This window comes from Phoca vitulina, unplaced genomic scaffold (genome assembly GCF_004348235.1).
Source record: "Phoca vitulina isolate PV1807 unplaced genomic scaffold, GSC_HSeal_1.0 scaffold26, whole genome shotgun sequence".
NCBI lineage: Eukaryota > Metazoa > Chordata > Mammalia > Carnivora > Phocidae > Phoca > Phoca vitulina.
Genome location: NW_022589729.1, coordinates 21,338,476 through 21,356,163, shown reverse-complemented (window position 1 = coordinate 21,356,163; position 17,688 = coordinate 21,338,476). Strand labels below are relative to the sequence as shown.

The following is a 17,688-nucleotide window of genomic DNA, read 5'->3' as shown; positions in this document are numbered from 1 at the left end:
TGTGAACAGAGGGCTCTGGGCCGTGACTGGCTCGCTGGTGCCACCCAGTGGCAGCCAGAAGCCCTGCATGTACCTGAAAGGCCGCCTACGTCCATCTTCTTCAGGTTCTTGGCCTCCAGGATGCAGACGGTGAGTTTCCCGGCCGTGGGCACATAGCGCAGGGACGTGCAGATGTCGCCCAGCTTCTCTGGCTGTCCAGTGGGGAGAGCAGGACTCAGGGTCAGCTCTGCCGTCCCACCGCGTCCAACGCGGCTCACCCCCCTCTTGCCGAGACTAGCGAGACAGTGGTGCCTCCCCAGCTCTCTGGGTCCCCAGTCCCCACGTCTGTGACGTTTGAGAAGGTCTTGGGGGCCTCCTGCTGCAGTTCAACAAAGTCCCGAGAGTGGGGCTGCAGCAGCCATGGCCTCAGGAGTGAGTGGAAGGAGCGCAGGCTGCGGGCAGGAGTGTGTGCGTGATAGAAGGCGGGGAGGGCGGGGAAGGCGGGGGCTCGGGGTGTGGCCGGGCTCCCACCCCAGGCCCAGGGGAGGGGGGAAGGAGTGGGTGTGGCGCACTGGAAAGGGCTCATTTCCAAGGACACGGTGAAGCTGAGTGTCTCTGAGGTCTTCCTCCCTGACCCCTCCCGCCCTGGAGGTAGCTCCCAACAACCGTTTCACTGGCACAGTGATCCGTGGTCTTCAACGCACTTTGCGTCCCTTTTCCTGGGTTACTGTCCCCGCAACGCTTTCACATAGATAAGTGGAGGGTTCTCTGTGACCAGTGAGAGTTCCACAAAGCCCCACAACAATTTCTCACTGGAGGCAGGATGAGAACCCAGGGCTGCTGAGTCCTAGGAGCTCTGCCAACATCACGCCAGAGTCGAGCTTCTCAGAAACGGGGCCACTTGGGCCAATTCTGACCACCTCACCCATATCCCAGCTCAGGTGTGCTGGCCCTGCTCTCACACAGCGTGAGCCCCAAGATAAGGAAGGGTGTCTTAAGTGTCTCTTCTCACCCCCTCCATTACCACCTGGTACTGTGCTGGGCACAGAGCAGGGGCTTGGCCGAGACAAAGGACCGACGCCTGGAAGGAGCAGTGGCTAAAATGGAGTATTTGGCACACCGTAGGTGCTCAGTAAGTGTTTGGTAAGTGATTGAATGCTGTAGCAGTTGCTGGGAGGACAAGCCCCCATACTGAGAAACTTTTATAATAAATGTGGGCTTTCCCTGTGGGTAAACTGAGGCACAAAGTCATGAATCACTGGCCCTAAGTGACAGCAGGACCTTAGGAGTAAAATAATAATGGTGTTCTCCTTTACTTGAGCACCTACTAGATGCCAAATGCCTACTGGGTGTCAGGTGCATTACAGAGATAGGTAATTCTCACCTGCAAAAACAGGCTACAGGAGAGAACCCGGGTCTACAGAGATTAAGTGGCATACCCAGGGTCACACAGCCGGAGGTGTGGAGTTGGGATCCTAACCCGGCTCACCAACTCTAAAGCCTGCCCTCTCCCTGTCATGCCAATAGGTGGTAACCCAGGTCGGCAGCCACATTCGTCTTCCACCTCTCACCTCCTCCTTCTCCCCGCCCTGCAGGTCTCTCCACTCCTCGATGGGCTGGCCAAGGTCCACGGTGTTCATAGGCACCTTTACCTCCCCAATGATGTCATGTTTGGAGAAGCGGTCAAAGTCATAGATAGCCATCACCAGGGTTTTGCCTCCTAGCTCCTGGTATGGTACCTGCAGGGCACAAGCAGGATCAGAGAGGGGTCAAAGCAACTCACGCACCTCCAGGGGCTGCTGTGGGCAGGACCCTGGGGCTGAGCTCTGTTCCCGATAGCCCATGGGACTCCCAGTGAGTCTGTAGACACAGAGAGAAGACTTCGGGGTCTGGTGGAGCAGAATGTGTGTGGGAAGGGGGGATGTCCCAGTCCTACAGGAGCCTGAGCTGTGACCTCACACATAAGCCCACAGTCCAACCTGCCATTGTTCCAGCCTGAGCTCATTCCAGGGCCTTAGCCATGGCTAAGGACCAAGGAAAGATCTGCAGAACTCAAATGGAATTGGGATCGGGGAGGGGACTGGCATTATCCTTCCCGCCGGCATCACCTTGAAGGTGAAAGTTTCATTGAAGGCAGGGTTCAGTGTCTTCCGATGGACTTTGGTCTCGTATTTCTTCTTCTTGTCTGGAAGAAGGAAGACTTTGACATAAGGGTCTGAGGTGCCTCCCATGTCCAGGGCAGGCAATTCAGCAGCCTGCAGAACACCAACGGTAAGCTGTGGAGAGAACAAGGGGGCCCTGAGTCTCAGGACTGCTCCAACACCAGACCTGGGCCCGGACCCAGCACTCACCAACTCTTCCCCAGCGGCGGGCTGCTGGGGAGGTGGGAACAGGCTGGTGCTAGAGAAGAAAACTGGTCTCCATCTCCAGCCCCAGGAATCTGGCATGATATCAGTAGAAGCGGAAACTGAGAGGGCAACTGATTTGCCCAAGGTCGGTGGGCAAGTTTACAGCAGAGCCCATCTGAGCCAGGGAACCTTCTCTAGGGCACGCTGGTGGCCAAGGCAGAGTCAATGTCTCGGGGTACATGCCTAGGGTTTCCAGCCCACCCCACCCCATGAAAAGGAGCAATGTCCATGGGCCAAGGTGGGGGTGAGGGGTGTGGGAGTGTGGAGTTGTTTCTATCCCCCTCCCACCCAGATCCCAGCCCTTTGCCCCATCCCCCACTTCACCCCCCAGTCCAGCCCTCATACCTGGTTGGCCTGGAAATCATAATCCAGGGAAAACTGCAGTTTGCCCAGATTCTCTGGCTCTTTCTCTTCCTCTCCTTCACCTTCTCCCTCAGTCAGGCCGGTCTCTGCATCGTCATCATCCTGTGGGGGCTGCGCAAGAGGAGGGGTGAGTTAAAAGGAGAGAACGGAGCCTGGCTGGTGCAGGGCCAACGGGAAGCCAGCCCCTCTGTGCCCACCCTGACTCGGAGCTGGGTGTGGGGCGAGGAGCAGGAATGTGGCACTGTCCTCGGGACTTGTTTCTGCCACAGCCCCTCAAAGCCCCCAGGCAGCCCCTCAGAACCCCAGCCTGTGTCCAGAAGACACGGCTCCGGTTTGGGGGTGCCTCTCTCCCTGCAAGACACAGTCCTATGAGGCCAGGCACCACGCCGATGCTCTGGAGCTTCTTGAGGTAGGGGAGAGGTGCTTCCCTTGGTAACCCCTCCCCAATACTTCCCCAGCTCAGGCCCCACCCACCCTGGGCAAGACTTACCAGGAGCGCGGTCCGGGCATTCATGAGTATGGAGAGTACACAGAGGTGAGAAGAGAAGGAAAAAAGTGATGTAAGAGAAAATCCTACAGCTCAGACCAGCCCCTGCAGTTACAGGCACCTGGTGAGACCAGGCTGAGCTACACCCAGATCATTCTTGGAGTCTTCCCTCCCACCCCAACTTCATACTGCAGGCTTCTTTCGGGGGCGTGCACACACACACACACACACACATTCACACACATACAGGCATGTATATACATGCACACTCAAGCACTCAAAGGCTTTAATCTCTGGCTGACTTCTTGAGATCAGGCCCTTCCTTCCATCCTCCATATTGATTTCTTGAGCAAGAGATTTCTCCTAGTCACTCCCAGAACAAATGAACGAATGTGGGTAAAAGTGAAGCACACAGGGGCCTTTGTAAACTTAAAAGGAGAAACTAGGGTTGACCAAAGGACCTTTCCAGGCCAATCAAACCCCCAAAACAGGGGTAAATAAACCAAGTGATTATGTGACTAGAGAGATGGATTCCACTTGGCCCTGTCTCGGTGCCTCAGGACCATTCTTTCACTTCATTTGATCCCGCACCCATCCCAAGTAGAGGCCTCCAGTGAGATTTTGTCCTTTAGTCTCTTCTGGCAGGAAAACACAGGGTCACTCCAATGGCGGTTTCCTGGAGGGTTGGGCTTTCTCTTTCCAACATTTTGTCCCATAGCCTCTTTGGGGGTCAATATATTGTTCTCTTCCTCTGTCTTTTCAAGGATGAGTCCATGCTAACACGTGAATAAGTCCCCCCTTCCCACCAGCTGATGGGTAGACAACATTTCACTAGAGATGCAGGCAATAGGCAGGGGGAGGGCGTGTGGAGTTCTAAGAAGAGGAGCTGTTTTGACTGTAGAGCCCAGAAGCCTTTGCTTCACCTTCCAGCATCTGGAATGGCTGGGCTGGGCCCCTCTCCGATCCTCCCACCCCTGCATTGTCCTACCTGACCCCCTTTCATATCCTTCATGTTCATGGCATTCTTCATGCCTTTGCCTTTCTCCTTCTTGTTCTTCTTCTTCTTGCAGCAGCACTTCTTGCAGATGCAGAAGCAGCAGGTGAGGAGCAGGAGGCCAGCGACCACAGCAATGGCGATCAGTGCCCAGGGTGGTACTGCCCACACAGAGAGGACCCCAAAGTCAGCAGTGCTCTGCCTTACAGCCCCTGACCCCATAGCATTGGCTAAAATGGGTGGAGACTAGGAACTCCAATGCCCACACTCTCCCTTTCTAAACCACACACTCATGAGTGCTTGATGTATAAGTTGCATATCCTTTTTGCGTGTCTTTTCATTAATACCTTGCTCTCTCCTTAGCCTACTGCCCTTGTAGATATAGCCCCCTAACTGAGAGATAACAGCCAGGTGTGTACAAGGAAGAACATCAGTTTGGCTCTGTTGAGTTTTGACTCGTTTGATCTATGGAAAACTGGCTTATATTGGAGAGCATGGGATGGTCCTTATCTGACCCAGGTATAGAAGAGCCCCTTCAACCCATTCCCTATGTCCAGTCTTGAGAGGGCTGACCCAGAGCCAGCAGGCCAAGCTCCTTAAGGACCTGGAAGGCTCAGCTTTGCGGAACTCGAATATTTGGGGATGGGCCCTGGGCTGCTCTCCGGGGTCCTGAAGCGCCCTCTCCCACTGGTGGGGGCTGCTCCCCTTAATCTCTGGTGACTCCTATCCAGCCTTTGCCAGAAATTCAGAAAGCAGTGGGGGAGGAGGGGAGGTATTTTCCGTCTTCCAAACTAAAGCAGTTTCAAAACGTGACTGGCAAACTTCAATAATGACTTCTGTTTCATGATTTTTCATCTTCCTCTGGTTTCAACTTTTGACAATTTTCTAAGTTGTAAGGACTTTTTTTTCCCCCTGGGAGCCTGGGGCACATAAAACCCTTTCTTCCCTTTTAATAGTGCCGGACCACACTCTCCCCCATTCCTGAAGGGACTCCCCAAATAACCCATCCTGGAATCCAAACATGCAGCCAATCACGTCCCAGTGGTGCTCCCCACTCTTCCCCACCCTGCCCTGCCCACAAGGCCTTTCACTAACCCTAGCCTCACCCCGCCCTCTCAGCCACCTGGGACACTCACAGGGGATCTTCTGGATCTCATTGAAGAATTTCTCCTTTATCTTGGCAAACATGTCCTCCTTACTCTCCCCAGCGCCCCCACTCTCGGTAGAGTTGGGTAAGAGCCCGGTTGATATTGTGGCGGTGGTGGTGGTAGGAGCCACAATGGGCTCCTGGTTCCTCTTGAAGATGTTCCTCATGGTGGCAGAGGGGATCGCTGCAGATGAGAGGGAACAGGAGCAGATGAACATCCCAGAGGTCTGAGTGCAGAAAGCTCTACCCAGAGGACCGGGAAAAGTCTTTCAAAATCTAAAGACTATTAATAATAATCCCTTTATAATGCAAAGATATTTCCCATAATATTAACAACTGCGGGAAAACAGCAACAGTAATAATCAACATCAAGTTAGGACATATATGAGTCAGGCACTGTGCAAAGTACTTTCCATGCATGACCCTCATTTAATCCAAACAATAGCCCAATGGTTTTTTTAAAGATTTTTATTTTATTTATTTATTTATTTATTTGAGAGAGAGAGTGAGAGAACACAAGCCGGGGGGAGGAGCAGAGGGAGAAGCAGACTTGATCCTGGGACTCCGGGACTCCCAGGATCATGACCCAATAGCCTAATGTTTGATTATTATTCCCATTTAACAGATGCGGAAATGAAGGTTCAGAGGGGTCAGGCAGATTTCCCAAGGTCACTTAGCTGGTAAGTTCTGAAACTGATGTGTGAACCAATCGGCCTGACTCCAAAGCCTGTAAACCTAATCGCTTTCATACATATCTCATTTAAATCCAACCACACAACTCTAAGAAGGAGGCAAGGTTCTGCTTTCGAAGACTCCTTCTTGAGCCTTTCTCCTCCTTAACGTCTTCTGTGACCTCGTTCTGCCTAGATTCCTACCTGTTCCTATCAAATTCCTGCTGTCATCATCCCTGCCCTCAATCTACATCAACATCTCTAGAAAACAGAGGGCAAGAGATTGAAAGAGAAGCTGCCCACAATTTTACCATGCAGAGATAACTCAGGTTCACATATTGGAGCATTTTGTAACAGTTTTTCAGAGTTTTTTTTACCTGTTGAGACCATACTACATGTAATTCGGCATTCTGCTTTTTTTTTAACATAGGATTTTATCATAAGCCTTTTCTCTCTCTTTTTAAAAAAATTTATTTAGTTTAGAGAGAAAGAGAGTGTGTGTGCATGCGAGTGGGGGAAGGGGCAGAGAGAGAGAAGCTGACTCCCCGCTGAACGTGGAGCCTGGCGTTCATTTAAGGCAGAGGAGTGCCCTGCTCTGTTAAAATTGGGGCTTTGGGAAGATAGCTCCACAGGCATTGGAGGAGGTGAGGCTGGGGCTGGGGGCCGGCAGACGGCTGGTTCCACAGGCCAGCCAGAGATAACATGGATCCAGACCAGAGTAGGAAAGTAGGGGATGGAGTAGAGAGGACAAATGTGAGAACCATTCATTCATTCACTCAACAAATTTACTGAACTCATACCATGCTTCCTTTGTGGAACTCACCATAAAGTGAATTAAATAACTGTACATAAGTGAATATAAAATTGTAATTCTGAGAAATGCCAGAAAGGAGAGATACTTGGTGGTATGAGTTTATAATGGGGTACATTTGACCTAATCTGGGAGAGAAAAAATGCTTTCCTTAGGAACCGACTGAGACCTGAGGATAGTGGGAAATATCCAAGTGAGGAGGAGAGGAGCAGCCTGAGCAGAGAGAATAGCATGTGCAAAGGCCCAGAGGCAGGAAGCAGTGTGATGAGTGCAGAACCTGAAGGAAGACCAGAGTGGAGGGAGCCTGGGTCCAGATGGGGCTGGCAGAGCCGGCCAGGCTGGCCCAGGCGCAGAACCTCACAGGCCACAGCAAAGACTTCGTCTTTACCCAAAGACTAATGGGAAGTGTCAGAGTGTTTTAAGGATGCAGGTAATGTGTACAAATTTACATTTTGAAAATTGCTCTTTGGCGGCAGTGAGTAAAAGCCTAGAATGCACCCTGACTCCAGAGGGAGAGGGAAAGAGTTTAAAACAGCCAATAATGGATGTCTTGTCATCCCCAAGTTCCCATGAAAGATTCTCCAGTGTTCTTGGGGAATCACCAGAGGAGAATGACAAATAGCCACTTGGAGGGAACGTGGGGCTTGTTAATAAAGCCGTAGCACAGAGCAGTGGCTTTTCCAGGGCCTGGGGCCTGGAAGGCCCTTTTAAATCCACTTCTGACAAAAAAACAAACAAAAACAAAAACAAAAAAACCCACGAGAACAAAGCTGCCCAGCTAAGCAAGGGGATAACGAAGATGCTCGAGAAGATGGCTCTTGATAGAAGGCAGGCGCAGGGTCATGCACCCAGAGATGGGTGGGGTAGATGCAGGGCCCACTTGCTCAGTTACACATCTAGAAAGTGCTGGGAGTCATCCTGAATTCCTCTCCTGCCGTCACCACCACAAGGCATCTGCAAACTCCTCAGCTCCACTCACAGTGTTTTCCAAATTGCGCCACTTTCCACCCCTCCACCTGGAGTCCCACTGTAGCCACCTACCCGGAAGCTTTCCAGTCTCCTCTGCTCTGTCTAATCTCCACACTGCAGCCAGATCCATTTATTTTAAACCCTCCAATGGCCTCTCATCACACTTAGATAAAATCACACTTAGATAAAATCTCTGCTGGGCCTGGCCTCTGGCCCCTGGCTAGCTCCCCAGTGCATTTCCTAACTCTTCTGCTCTCATTCCCTCAGCTCCTGCCATATTGCAGACTGCAGGTCATAGGCTCACCAACCCAACTCACAGCTTCACACTTACTTTCCCCCCAGCCTAGGCTCTTCTTCCTCCAGAAATCTCCTTAACCTTCCTGAGGCACCATCAGCCCCTCCTGTCTTCATTTCCCATCATGGTCCGTCATGCCAATAACTTTTTCCCTAATTCCCTACAACCCCTCCCCTTCTCTGCCTGGCTAAACACCACTCCTGGAGAGATCCCCTTGCCCGTTAGGGACTGAGTGTTCGTGTCCCCCCACACTCATGTTGAGATCTAATGCTCAACTTCATGATGTTCGGTGGTGCTCAGGTGATCCGGTGGAGCCCTCACGAATGGGGTTGGCACGGGAGAAGCAGATGCCAGAGCTAACTGGCTCCTTCCGCCATGTGAGCAGCCAGATGCCGGCGGTCTGTCACCGGAGCCCAACCGTGCTGGCACCCCAATCTCAGACGTCCCAGCCTTCAGAGCTGTGAGAAAGACATTTCTGTCGTTGATAAGCCTCCTGGTTTATGGTATTGTGTTATAGCGGTCCGAGCGAAGACACCCACTATCGGCATTGTCCTCTCCACTGCCCCCCAGACCACTGAGCACTGCAGGTGAGCATCCTGCATGAAGGCAGCTGGGTGCCCCAGAGATTCTCAACATCAGCCGGCCCTTCAACCCTGCATGGAAACCTTCGGTACGCTCCCCATCAACTCACTCTGCCTCCCTTCACAATGGACGTTGCAAACCTTCTATTTCCATGGCCCTGGGGCTTGCCCACAGCCCCAACACCTGGCCTGTTATTATTAGAAGTCACTGAAGAGAAATCTCTGATAATGCCCCACCAGAGGCCAAACCACTGACCTTCGTGCATATTGACCACCCTCTCCTCCTAACCTCCTGTTTCAGCTGAGTACATTCCTCCTATCTAAGGTCAGACCCTCCATCTCGGAGACGATCCTTCTGACCTTCACAGGACACCTTCTTGATCCGTGTTCTTCCTTATGCCCAACCTTTCCTGGTCAACCAGTTTGTTCAGATCTAGTTGATTCACAGCCTACTGGGGACTGGTCACCAGGTCTCCTAATGCCTGCCTAATCCTATTTTCCTCTAGACCATGCAACCTCTTCAATGGTGGAGGATACACTTGTAAAAAAAATTATTTGTAGGCTCAGGAATTATTTTAGAATAGTGAATGTTTTCATTTGAGCCACCACCATATTTTTAAGAGTTGGCAGCTACTGAGTGATACAAAACAAATAAAATGTGCAAATAACATAAACAAACAAACAAAACAAAACAAAAATGGGAACAGGGAAAGGCGGGGCATAAGAAAAGTTCCCTCTATGGGGCGCCTGGGTGGCTCAGTCTGTTAAGTGTTCGACTCTTGATTTCTGCTCAGGTCATGATCTCAGGGTTGTGAGACTGAGCCCCATGTCAGGCCCTACTGGAGATTCTCTCCCTCTGCCTCACCCCCTGCTCACTTGCTCTCTCTCTCTCAAATCATAAATGAATAAATCTTAAAAAAAAAGAAAGAAAGAAAAAAAGAAAAGCAAAAGAAAGGTTCCCTCTGCTGGATTTTTCCATTTTAAAATACCACCAACCAAACAATGAAACCCCTCCCCACCCCTCCTTGTTCAGCTGCCTCAGTCTCCCCCTCCCTACAGGGCCACGCCCCACCACATGGTCTCTGTTTCCTCGCCCCTCTCCCTTCAGCGTCCCCTCCGTGGCTTCTGCCCCATCACTCCACTGATGTGGCTCTCTGCATAGTCACAGGTGACTGCAAGGTCGCTGAGCCCAGCAGAACCTTTCATTTGGTCGTACTTGACCTCCCTTGTGTTCCCCCCCGACCACTCCCTGATTTTCATCAGAATTCGGACTCCATCAGTTGCCTCAAGGTTTACCCTCAAGCCTTCTCTTCCCAGGCCAAGGGCCTCCAGGTGACCTCTAGCACACCCTGGCCTCAGCCACATCCCCATTCCCATGACTGTCAGAACCCACCTTACTTCTGAACTCCGAGGCCCAGAGGTCCAGCTGGGCCCTTGACAAGCCCCCTCCATCCCCTGTACTTCCTCTCGCTCACCTCCCATCAGTTCTGCAGGTGCCACCGAAGCAATCTTCATAAAACATGAATCTGACCATGTCACTATGGTAAAAGCCATCCCAAGGACACAAGCCACAATCCTGAATGTGGCCTACGAGGCCGTCCTATTCTGTACCCAGCATCATTTCCTCTTCCCCTCCCCTGAGTCTCTAACACCAACCACACCTGCCTTCTGTTATTTCTTCTAATACACATGCGCCGCCCCCAACATACACACTACGTGGCCTTTGCACATGCTGTGCCCCGCTCCCCAGCTTCACGGAGCTAATGCCTGCACATCTGTCTCAGCCCAGCTCAAATGGCACCTCCTCAAGAAAGCCTTCCCGACCACACTCCTGGCTCCTGCCGCCACCCCCACCAGATCGAGGCCTGATATGTGTCCGTGGCCCCGTCCAGACTCTCACAGTACTTACGAGGCCTGGGACTATTTAAGCAGAGACTGCACTTGTTTTGCTCACCCTGTAGCTCTGGTGCAGGGCTTGGAGAACTATGGCCCGCGGGCCACATCGAGCCCACTGCTTAATCTTTGTAAATAAAGTTTTATTGGAACACGGCCACACTCATCCGCTCACACAATCCCTCTGGCTGTTTCTGCACCACAACGGAGCCGAGTGGCCGCGGCAGAGGCTGTGTGGCCCACAAAGGCCTGTGATCTCTACCCTCTGTCTGGTCCTTTAGGAGAAACTTTGCCGACCCTGCCCCGGCAGACACCATACCGCTGACATATGACAGGCATTCAGTAAACATTTGGTACGTGATTAGAACAAGGAATGAGCAGGACACAGACTCTTAGATCACTGGGCACGTGATGTCACCTCGAAGATGACACCGAGCCTGTCCTTCCCCAGACGCCCAGGGCACCTGTGCCTGGCTGCTGCCAGGGCTCTTTCCAGAAGCATGTTAAGACTCAATCCGACTGCTCCAGTAGTCACCAGGCTGGGTCCAGGGCCGCGCACCGCCAAGAGTGGGGAGCGTGTGCGTGCATGCACGTGTGTGACCAGACAGGTAAGTGGGGGTGTGCACAGTTCCGAGGGCTGCCCACCCTTCCTCTCCCTTGGCAGCCGGCCCTGTGCTAAAGTCGGGCACATTCCCTTACGGGCTGTCTGACCCTGGCTGGTTTCTTTGACCTCCCCGAGCATGAGACGGCTTCACTGTCAAACAGACCTTGCATTCCTAGCACCTTTAGTCGAGGCTAGGATTAAATGGGATGGTGCGTGCCCTTCCCACGGCCCCAAGCCTGTCCAGAGCACTGAGAAGTGCGTCTCCTCTTTCCAAGGCTGCTCTTCAGGCTGAGTTTTCATTTCCCCTCGAGAGTTGCTCCCTCTGAAGTGACTCAGTGACCCTTATCCCCTTGCTCTGCGGTCTTCCAGAGTCCAGGAAGTTAAAAAATGTAAAGAGAGAAAGCAGCCCAAGCCCTCTCCCCACCACCCAATGACCCCACGGTGCCCTCCGGAGGCTCCAGGCCCCTCTGCCCCTCTGCCCTGCCCCGGGGCCCTCCAAGGTCTGCCCTTCTCGGGGGGCCTTTCTTTCTTTCTTCTTTCTTCTTTCTTTTTTCCGATGCGGGGCTCAATCCCAAGACCCTGGGATCATGACCTGAGCTGAAGGCTGACGCTCAACCGACTGAGCCACCAGACACCCCTCAGGGGGCCTTTCTGTCAGGACAAGGAAGACGGGAAGCTCGTCAGTCTTCCTACTTTCCCTCTTGCCCATCTTTAGTCTATCAGCCCAGCAGGCAGAGGGATCCTGTTACGAAAACAAAACCCTTATAGCGGCTCATTTCCCTCAAAGTACCCCATCCTCCCGACAGCCTTCAAGGCCCTGCACACCCAGCCGGTGCCCTCGCTCCTCTCCCCCCCCCCCCCCCCCGGGCTCTCCTCCTTCCCTCCCTCTGCCTCGCTGGCCTCCTTCCAGATCTTCACCCATGCCAAGCACACTCTTAACTCAGAGCCTTGGCACCTGCTGTTCCCTCAGCCTAAAACACTCTTCCTTGCAGATTTCCACATGGCTAGTCTTCAGCTCAGCAAGGTCATCTGTGATGACCGTTTTTGAAAGTGCAAACCCCACCAACCACTGGCACCTCCTTCCCCCCCCATTTTTTTTTCTCTACAGCACTTATCACCAACTGACACACGCTATATTTTATCATTTCATGTGTCTCCACTCACTTTAAGATTCATGAATACAGGGATTTCTGACTAGCACATAGTAGGCCCTCATAACTCTCCATTCAGGCATGGATGAGTCACATGCCTTTCACGTCCACAATGCCTGCGCTCTCCAGCCTCTTAGAACTCACCCAGTTATGAATGTTTGTGACATCACCAACTATTTCTAGGGCACGCACGCATTTCTAAAAACAACAAAGTTTTATGTTCCCTCTTGGGTAAGCCTAAGGGGTCAGTTTTTTCTTCCCTACTCATTCTACCAGAAGCTAAGGAAACAAGATGTTGAAGACTCAGCACTAGTTCCCAATAGTCCTATGGAAAACAGAGGCCCAGAGAGGTGAAGTGACTTGTCCAAGGCCACACAGCCCCTGCTGCTAGCCGCGCTGGGAGCAGAATCTTCTGGAACACCATCCAATGCTCCTTCCCCTCCAGCACAGCTGCCTCCTTCATCTCCAGGGCTCTTCCCCACTCTGGGATGCAGGCTTCCTGCGTCTGAGCAGAGACGGAGACAAGCACAGGGAAGGAGGAAAAAAGCCAAATCCTCAGGGATTTATAGCTGCCTTGGCCTCCCTCATGGCTCAGTCTGCAGTCCTGGGGAAGGCAGCCAGCTGGAAGGGCTGAGGATGATAAATGATTGGAGGCTCCAGGGGCTCCCAGGACGGAGTGAACTCCTCTGTCTGGTCAGAATCGCCAGAGCGGGAAACATGACATGGCACCATCAGGCAGGGATGGCTGCAGGGGTCTGTGACACCAGCACCAGGACACCGGGGAGACAGGCTGGGGCTGCGTGGGGGTGCCTGCTCTGCGCCTGCAGGGTTGGGGGTCAGCGTTGGACAGCGGGGGGGAGGGGGGAAGGGGGGCCTGGGAGACCCAGCCAGGAGCAGATAGACAGGGGAAAGGATGAGGAAGGGTCTCATTCCTGGGAAGACCCTGGGAAGCTCGTGCAGACCACCCCCCCACAGCACCGCGCCCTCAAAGCCTGGCTCGGCGGGTTGGAAGTGTGACCCAGGAACCCTCGAGGAGCCACAAGCGCCCTGGCTCACCATGACGCGGGTGGTCGGTGGCCACACTGCGGGAACTGAGCTTCTAAGAATTCAGAGAGACTTGCCGGGGGAAGTTAAAGTTCAAGCCCAGTGGCTGGAAGTCAGATAAGCCTTGAAGGCTCTGCGCACCGGGACAGTGCCCTCCGCCTGGCTTCCATCAAAGGCTGCAGGAGGAAACCACAGGCACGAAGAACTCAATAATCAGTTACGTTTCCAGTCTTGTTCTCGATGAATCTGCCCGGGAGGGCACGGTCATTTCAGAGATAAGACGAATTCCGCTCAGCTAAGTGCCTGCCCCACAGTCAGCATCGTGACTAGAGCCCAAGTCTGCCTGAGGTCAGCCCCTGCTCCCCCACTCCCTTCCCCCCTCCCCGGGTGGGGTTGGGGGACAGACCGCAGCAAGGGGGAGCCTCCAACAGTGGGAACAGAAGCCCAAGGAGCCGGGGTGGAGCTGAAGCTAGGTAGCCGGGTAGAGTGGAGAATCCCCGCAGGTATTCCCTTCTGCCCCCATGCCCAGATGGTTGCTGTCCATCTGTCTGTCTGTCTGTCCAGGATGGCCACTTGGCTCCTGTGACAGTCTCAGTCCTCAGCCCTCTGGCCTCTCCTTCTCTCCTCGGGGGAAGTCAGTCCCACCTCCGGACTGCAGCCACCACTCAACGAGCCCTCCCCACCTGCATGTACCCCTTCCCCAGCTTTCCCTCCTCCCCCACCCCTGCACCCTCAGGGAGAAAAGCAAAGATACGGCCACTTCAGTCAAGCTCTGCTGGACACCGGAGTAAGTGGGCCCGGAGCAGGGAGGAGGCAGGGCCAGGTGAGGTCTAACAGTCCTTGCCCACTCGAGCCCACACTGGGGTCCCTGAGCACTAGCTCGCTGCCTCTGGCCCCTTCTGGCAGGGCGAGCAGCCACCTTCAGCCTGGCGGTGGGGGGTGGGGGGCGTGTCGGGGAGCCAGTGAAACGCTGGTTGACTTATTCTTTATCTTATCCATTTTTCTGTCACGTAGGAGCAAACCCGAAGAAGCAGCCCGGAGCAGGGGAGGAAGCAGGATAGCAGGTGGGTGTTAAGAAGGTCATATGAGGGGCGCCTGGGTGGCTCAGTTGTTAAGCGTCTGCCTTCAGCTCAGGTCATGGTCCCAGGGTCCTGGGATCGAGCTCCGCATCAGGCTCTCTGCTCCACGGGGCTTCTCCCTCTCCCACTCCCCCTGCTTGTGTTACCTCTCTCGCTGTGTCTCCTTCTGTCGAATAAATAAATAAAATCTTTAAAAAAAAAAAAAAGAAGGTTATATAGAGAGCCTTGGGGTACAGCAAGACAGGGAGGGCCGCCCCCTTCTCCAGAGAGCCCTCCCAGCAAGCAGAAACAACAGGCGTCTGGAGGCTGTCTCCTCCTGACTCCAAACACCCAGAGGTGCTCAGAGCTCAGCTGTGATCCCTGTTATCTAAGATGCCGTTGACCATAACCTGTCGGGTAGGATGGAAGGGGCTCAGATGAGAGGCAGAAGGCTGCATGAGCTGGCCTCGCACCCACTCACACTCACACCCACAGAAGCTCTCGGATCCTCTGCTTTTAGGGTCTTTGCTCAGCTCGTGGTCAGCCGATGTGGGAGCATCATGGAGGTTAACCTGCCCCAGGGCTTCGCTCTTTGGGTAGGTGTAGATCTCAAGAGAATGATAATTGAAAAATGAATATGCACAAGAGTAAGCATAATATCGGTGGAGGGAAAGGGGGAGACGTGTGTAGATATGTGCTTATATATTCAGAGACTGGCTCTGGAAGATGCAGAGGGAGTTGGTGACATGCGTTGTCATTGCTTCAGGGGAGAGGAGTTGGGAAGGAGTAGTTGGCAGATAGATCGCTGTGCACCCTGCTGTAGTTTTTAGATTTTGAAGCACACAAATATATCTGCCTATCCCCTCCCCCACCCCGGGGGCTTCAGAACCAGGAGCCCGGTCCCCAGCCTTGCAAAAGAGGGCACAAATGAGGGGGTTTGTGTAGCTCACCCGGAAATCACCCAGCTTGGGAGTCACCATCAAGCCCTCCCCCGCCTCGCCCAGAGGCCACCCTGCTCCCTCACCCCACCCCTCCTCTGCCCTAGAACGCATCAGCAGCTCTGAGGCCCCACACTCTTCTCAACTGGCTTGTGGGCCCCCAGGGTGTCCTCCTTGATGAGACTCCCTTCAAAATCAGATTGTGACCCCGCACCAAAGATAAGTTTGATCCCCACCCCCCACCCAAAGCACATGGGCGTGCACGTGCACACACACACACACACACTCACCAACTGTCACCTCAAACCTATTCAGTATGATCTGGGGACCCCGCACCTCTGTGGATTATCACACTCAGGCCTGGTCTCAGTACAGATAATGGGGTGCTAACTGGATACAACGTATTTAATGTCTCCTCAGGTTGTATTTGCAGAAACCAAAGTAATGAGATGGAAATAGGCAACCAGCAAGATGCCTCTCACCAAAGCCAGCAGACTAAAAAGATCAATACTTCAGGATAAGTTTCTTTCTTTATTTTTTGAACCAATGCTCCAGTCCCACATTTGGTCCCAGGAGGCAGAGGATAAAGTTTCAGTGAATTACTTTTCTAGCTCATTTTGAAAATAAATTAGCCATCTTTGTGAATTCCTTGTGTAGCGAGGCCTGGGGCAGGCCACACACACCTTGATTTGCAACAACGTTGCCACTGCTTGTCTATAGAAGCTGAGCCTGCTCTTGACCCACTGCAGGGTCCCAGAGAGCTAGAAAGTCCCTCCCAGGGTCTAACTTCAATCCCTCCTGCTGCAACGACACTCAACTCACACTCCCTTCCCTTCTTTCGTATCAGCAAATCCCAGGCCACCTGAGGAGAGGCCCGGGGTCCGCAGGAGGCGAGGGGAGGCGATGAGCAGGACTGAGTCCCTCCCAAGCCTCTGCTGGCACCTCGGGCAGTTAACCATCCCTGCTCTGCTGACCGGTGGTGACCGAAGGGGAAAGCTGCACGCCTGCTGCCGGGCGTCTGTCCCTGAAGCTAGACTCAGGGCGCAGCTACTCTTCATCACAGACTGTGGGAGCTGAGGGAACCCGGCAGACAACGCAGTCCAAACCCCTTGTCTGAAAAAGTAGCGTGGCTGAGCGACAGGGGCAGCCAAGTCCTCGACTCCCTGCTCTTTGTCGCCCCTGCCCCACCCCCAGCAGCCCACAGGTTCCAGTTCATCCTTGCTTAACGGGAGCAGGGTGCAGGGGGTGCTGGGGGTGGGCAGGGACGCCCCAGTCAGGCCAGGCCCCGGGGGCCCGCGTCCCTCTGCCACCCCAGCCGGGACCACAGCTGGGACCAGGACAGAGGAGCCCCTGGGCGGAGGGGAGCGGCGCTGGGGTGCAGACTTCCGCAGAGCGAGCACCGCACACTCCAGCCGAGGGAGAAGCTGCTGAGTCACCTCCGCCGGCGGCCCGCCAGCCACTGGCCAGGACCGGAGCTCCCGGGCTGCCAGTCCAAGGGGTCCCGCTACCCATGGACCTGCTGCATTCCCTCCCTTCTCCCAAGACTCAGAATCCTGGGTCTTTGTCCAGAGCCCCGCTGCCCGGCAGCCGACAATGTCTCCCAGACCCACAGGCAGCTCTCCGGGGTGGAGGAGAGGGCTTCCATGGTGGGTGTCAGGACACTCGGGAACGGGCTGGGAAGGCTGGGGGAGCCTGACTGAGTGGGGATACATGGCAGCTTGGAGACCCGCGACCCCCAGGCTGCCTGGGGCAGCGGGGGTGCGGAGGCCTGATGCCCAAAGTGTCACAGAGCCTGTGTGTGTGCTGTGAGTGGGGGGCACGAGGGTTGGGGCCCGGGGCGGGGGAGGGGCTGTGTCCTTGTCCCATTCAGCCCGGGAGTGCTGCTTCCGGTAGCACGGGGAAGCCCTGGTTGTGGGACAGGAACCCTATGGCTTAGTAGTGATTACCCGACACAAATCCACAGGCCCCCTGCTCTGCCACATGTGAACGGCTCCGTACTTCCCAACACGGCCCGTTACCCTGCATGCCAAATGCACATCTTCATTTTGAGCTAAAAACCGTTAAAAACTGATGCATCTTCTTCCTGACTAAACATTACAAGCTTTGAACACACTAGCTCTGCTAAGGGACCGGGGGTTAGAGGCTGGGCTGAAAGCAAAAGTCTTTGAATTTGAGTGTGTGAGCGTGGAGGTGTGGGGTGGTGCGTGGGATGTGTTTCCGAGAGTGTCGGGGGCTGCGAGCGTGTGAACGTGAGGCTGGGGTGTGTGGGGTGGTGGGGGGGGGTTGGGAGAGAAG

The 17,688-nt window shown here is 54.1% G+C and overlaps 1 protein-coding gene across 3 annotated transcripts in view; it reads right to left on the bottom strand.

The window, feature by feature from the left end:
* The window catches only part of SYT2 (synaptotagmin 2), a 105,494-nt gene that overhangs the window by 9,256 nt on the left and 78,550 nt on the right, over positions 1–17,688 (bottom strand). For 2 of the 3 annotated variants that reach the window (XM_032422352.1, XM_032422351.1), the window contains exons 2-7: positions 5,368–5,562; positions 4,226–4,392; positions 2,733–2,852; positions 2,088–2,255; positions 1,551–1,718; positions 74–191 (exon numbers count right to left, since the gene is read on the bottom strand). In XM_032422352.1, coding sequence (XP_032278243.1) covers positions 74–191; positions 1,551–1,718; positions 2,088–2,255; positions 2,733–2,852; positions 4,226–4,392; positions 5,368–5,545 — 919 coding nt within the window. In that variant the 5' untranslated portion in view covers positions 5,546–5,562. Of the gene's footprint in view, positions 1–73; positions 192–1,550; positions 1,719–2,087; positions 2,256–2,732; positions 2,853–4,225; positions 4,393–5,367; positions 5,563–14,942; positions 14,963–17,688 lie in introns of those variants that run through there. The other variant, XM_032422353.1, reaches the window with a different exon arrangement.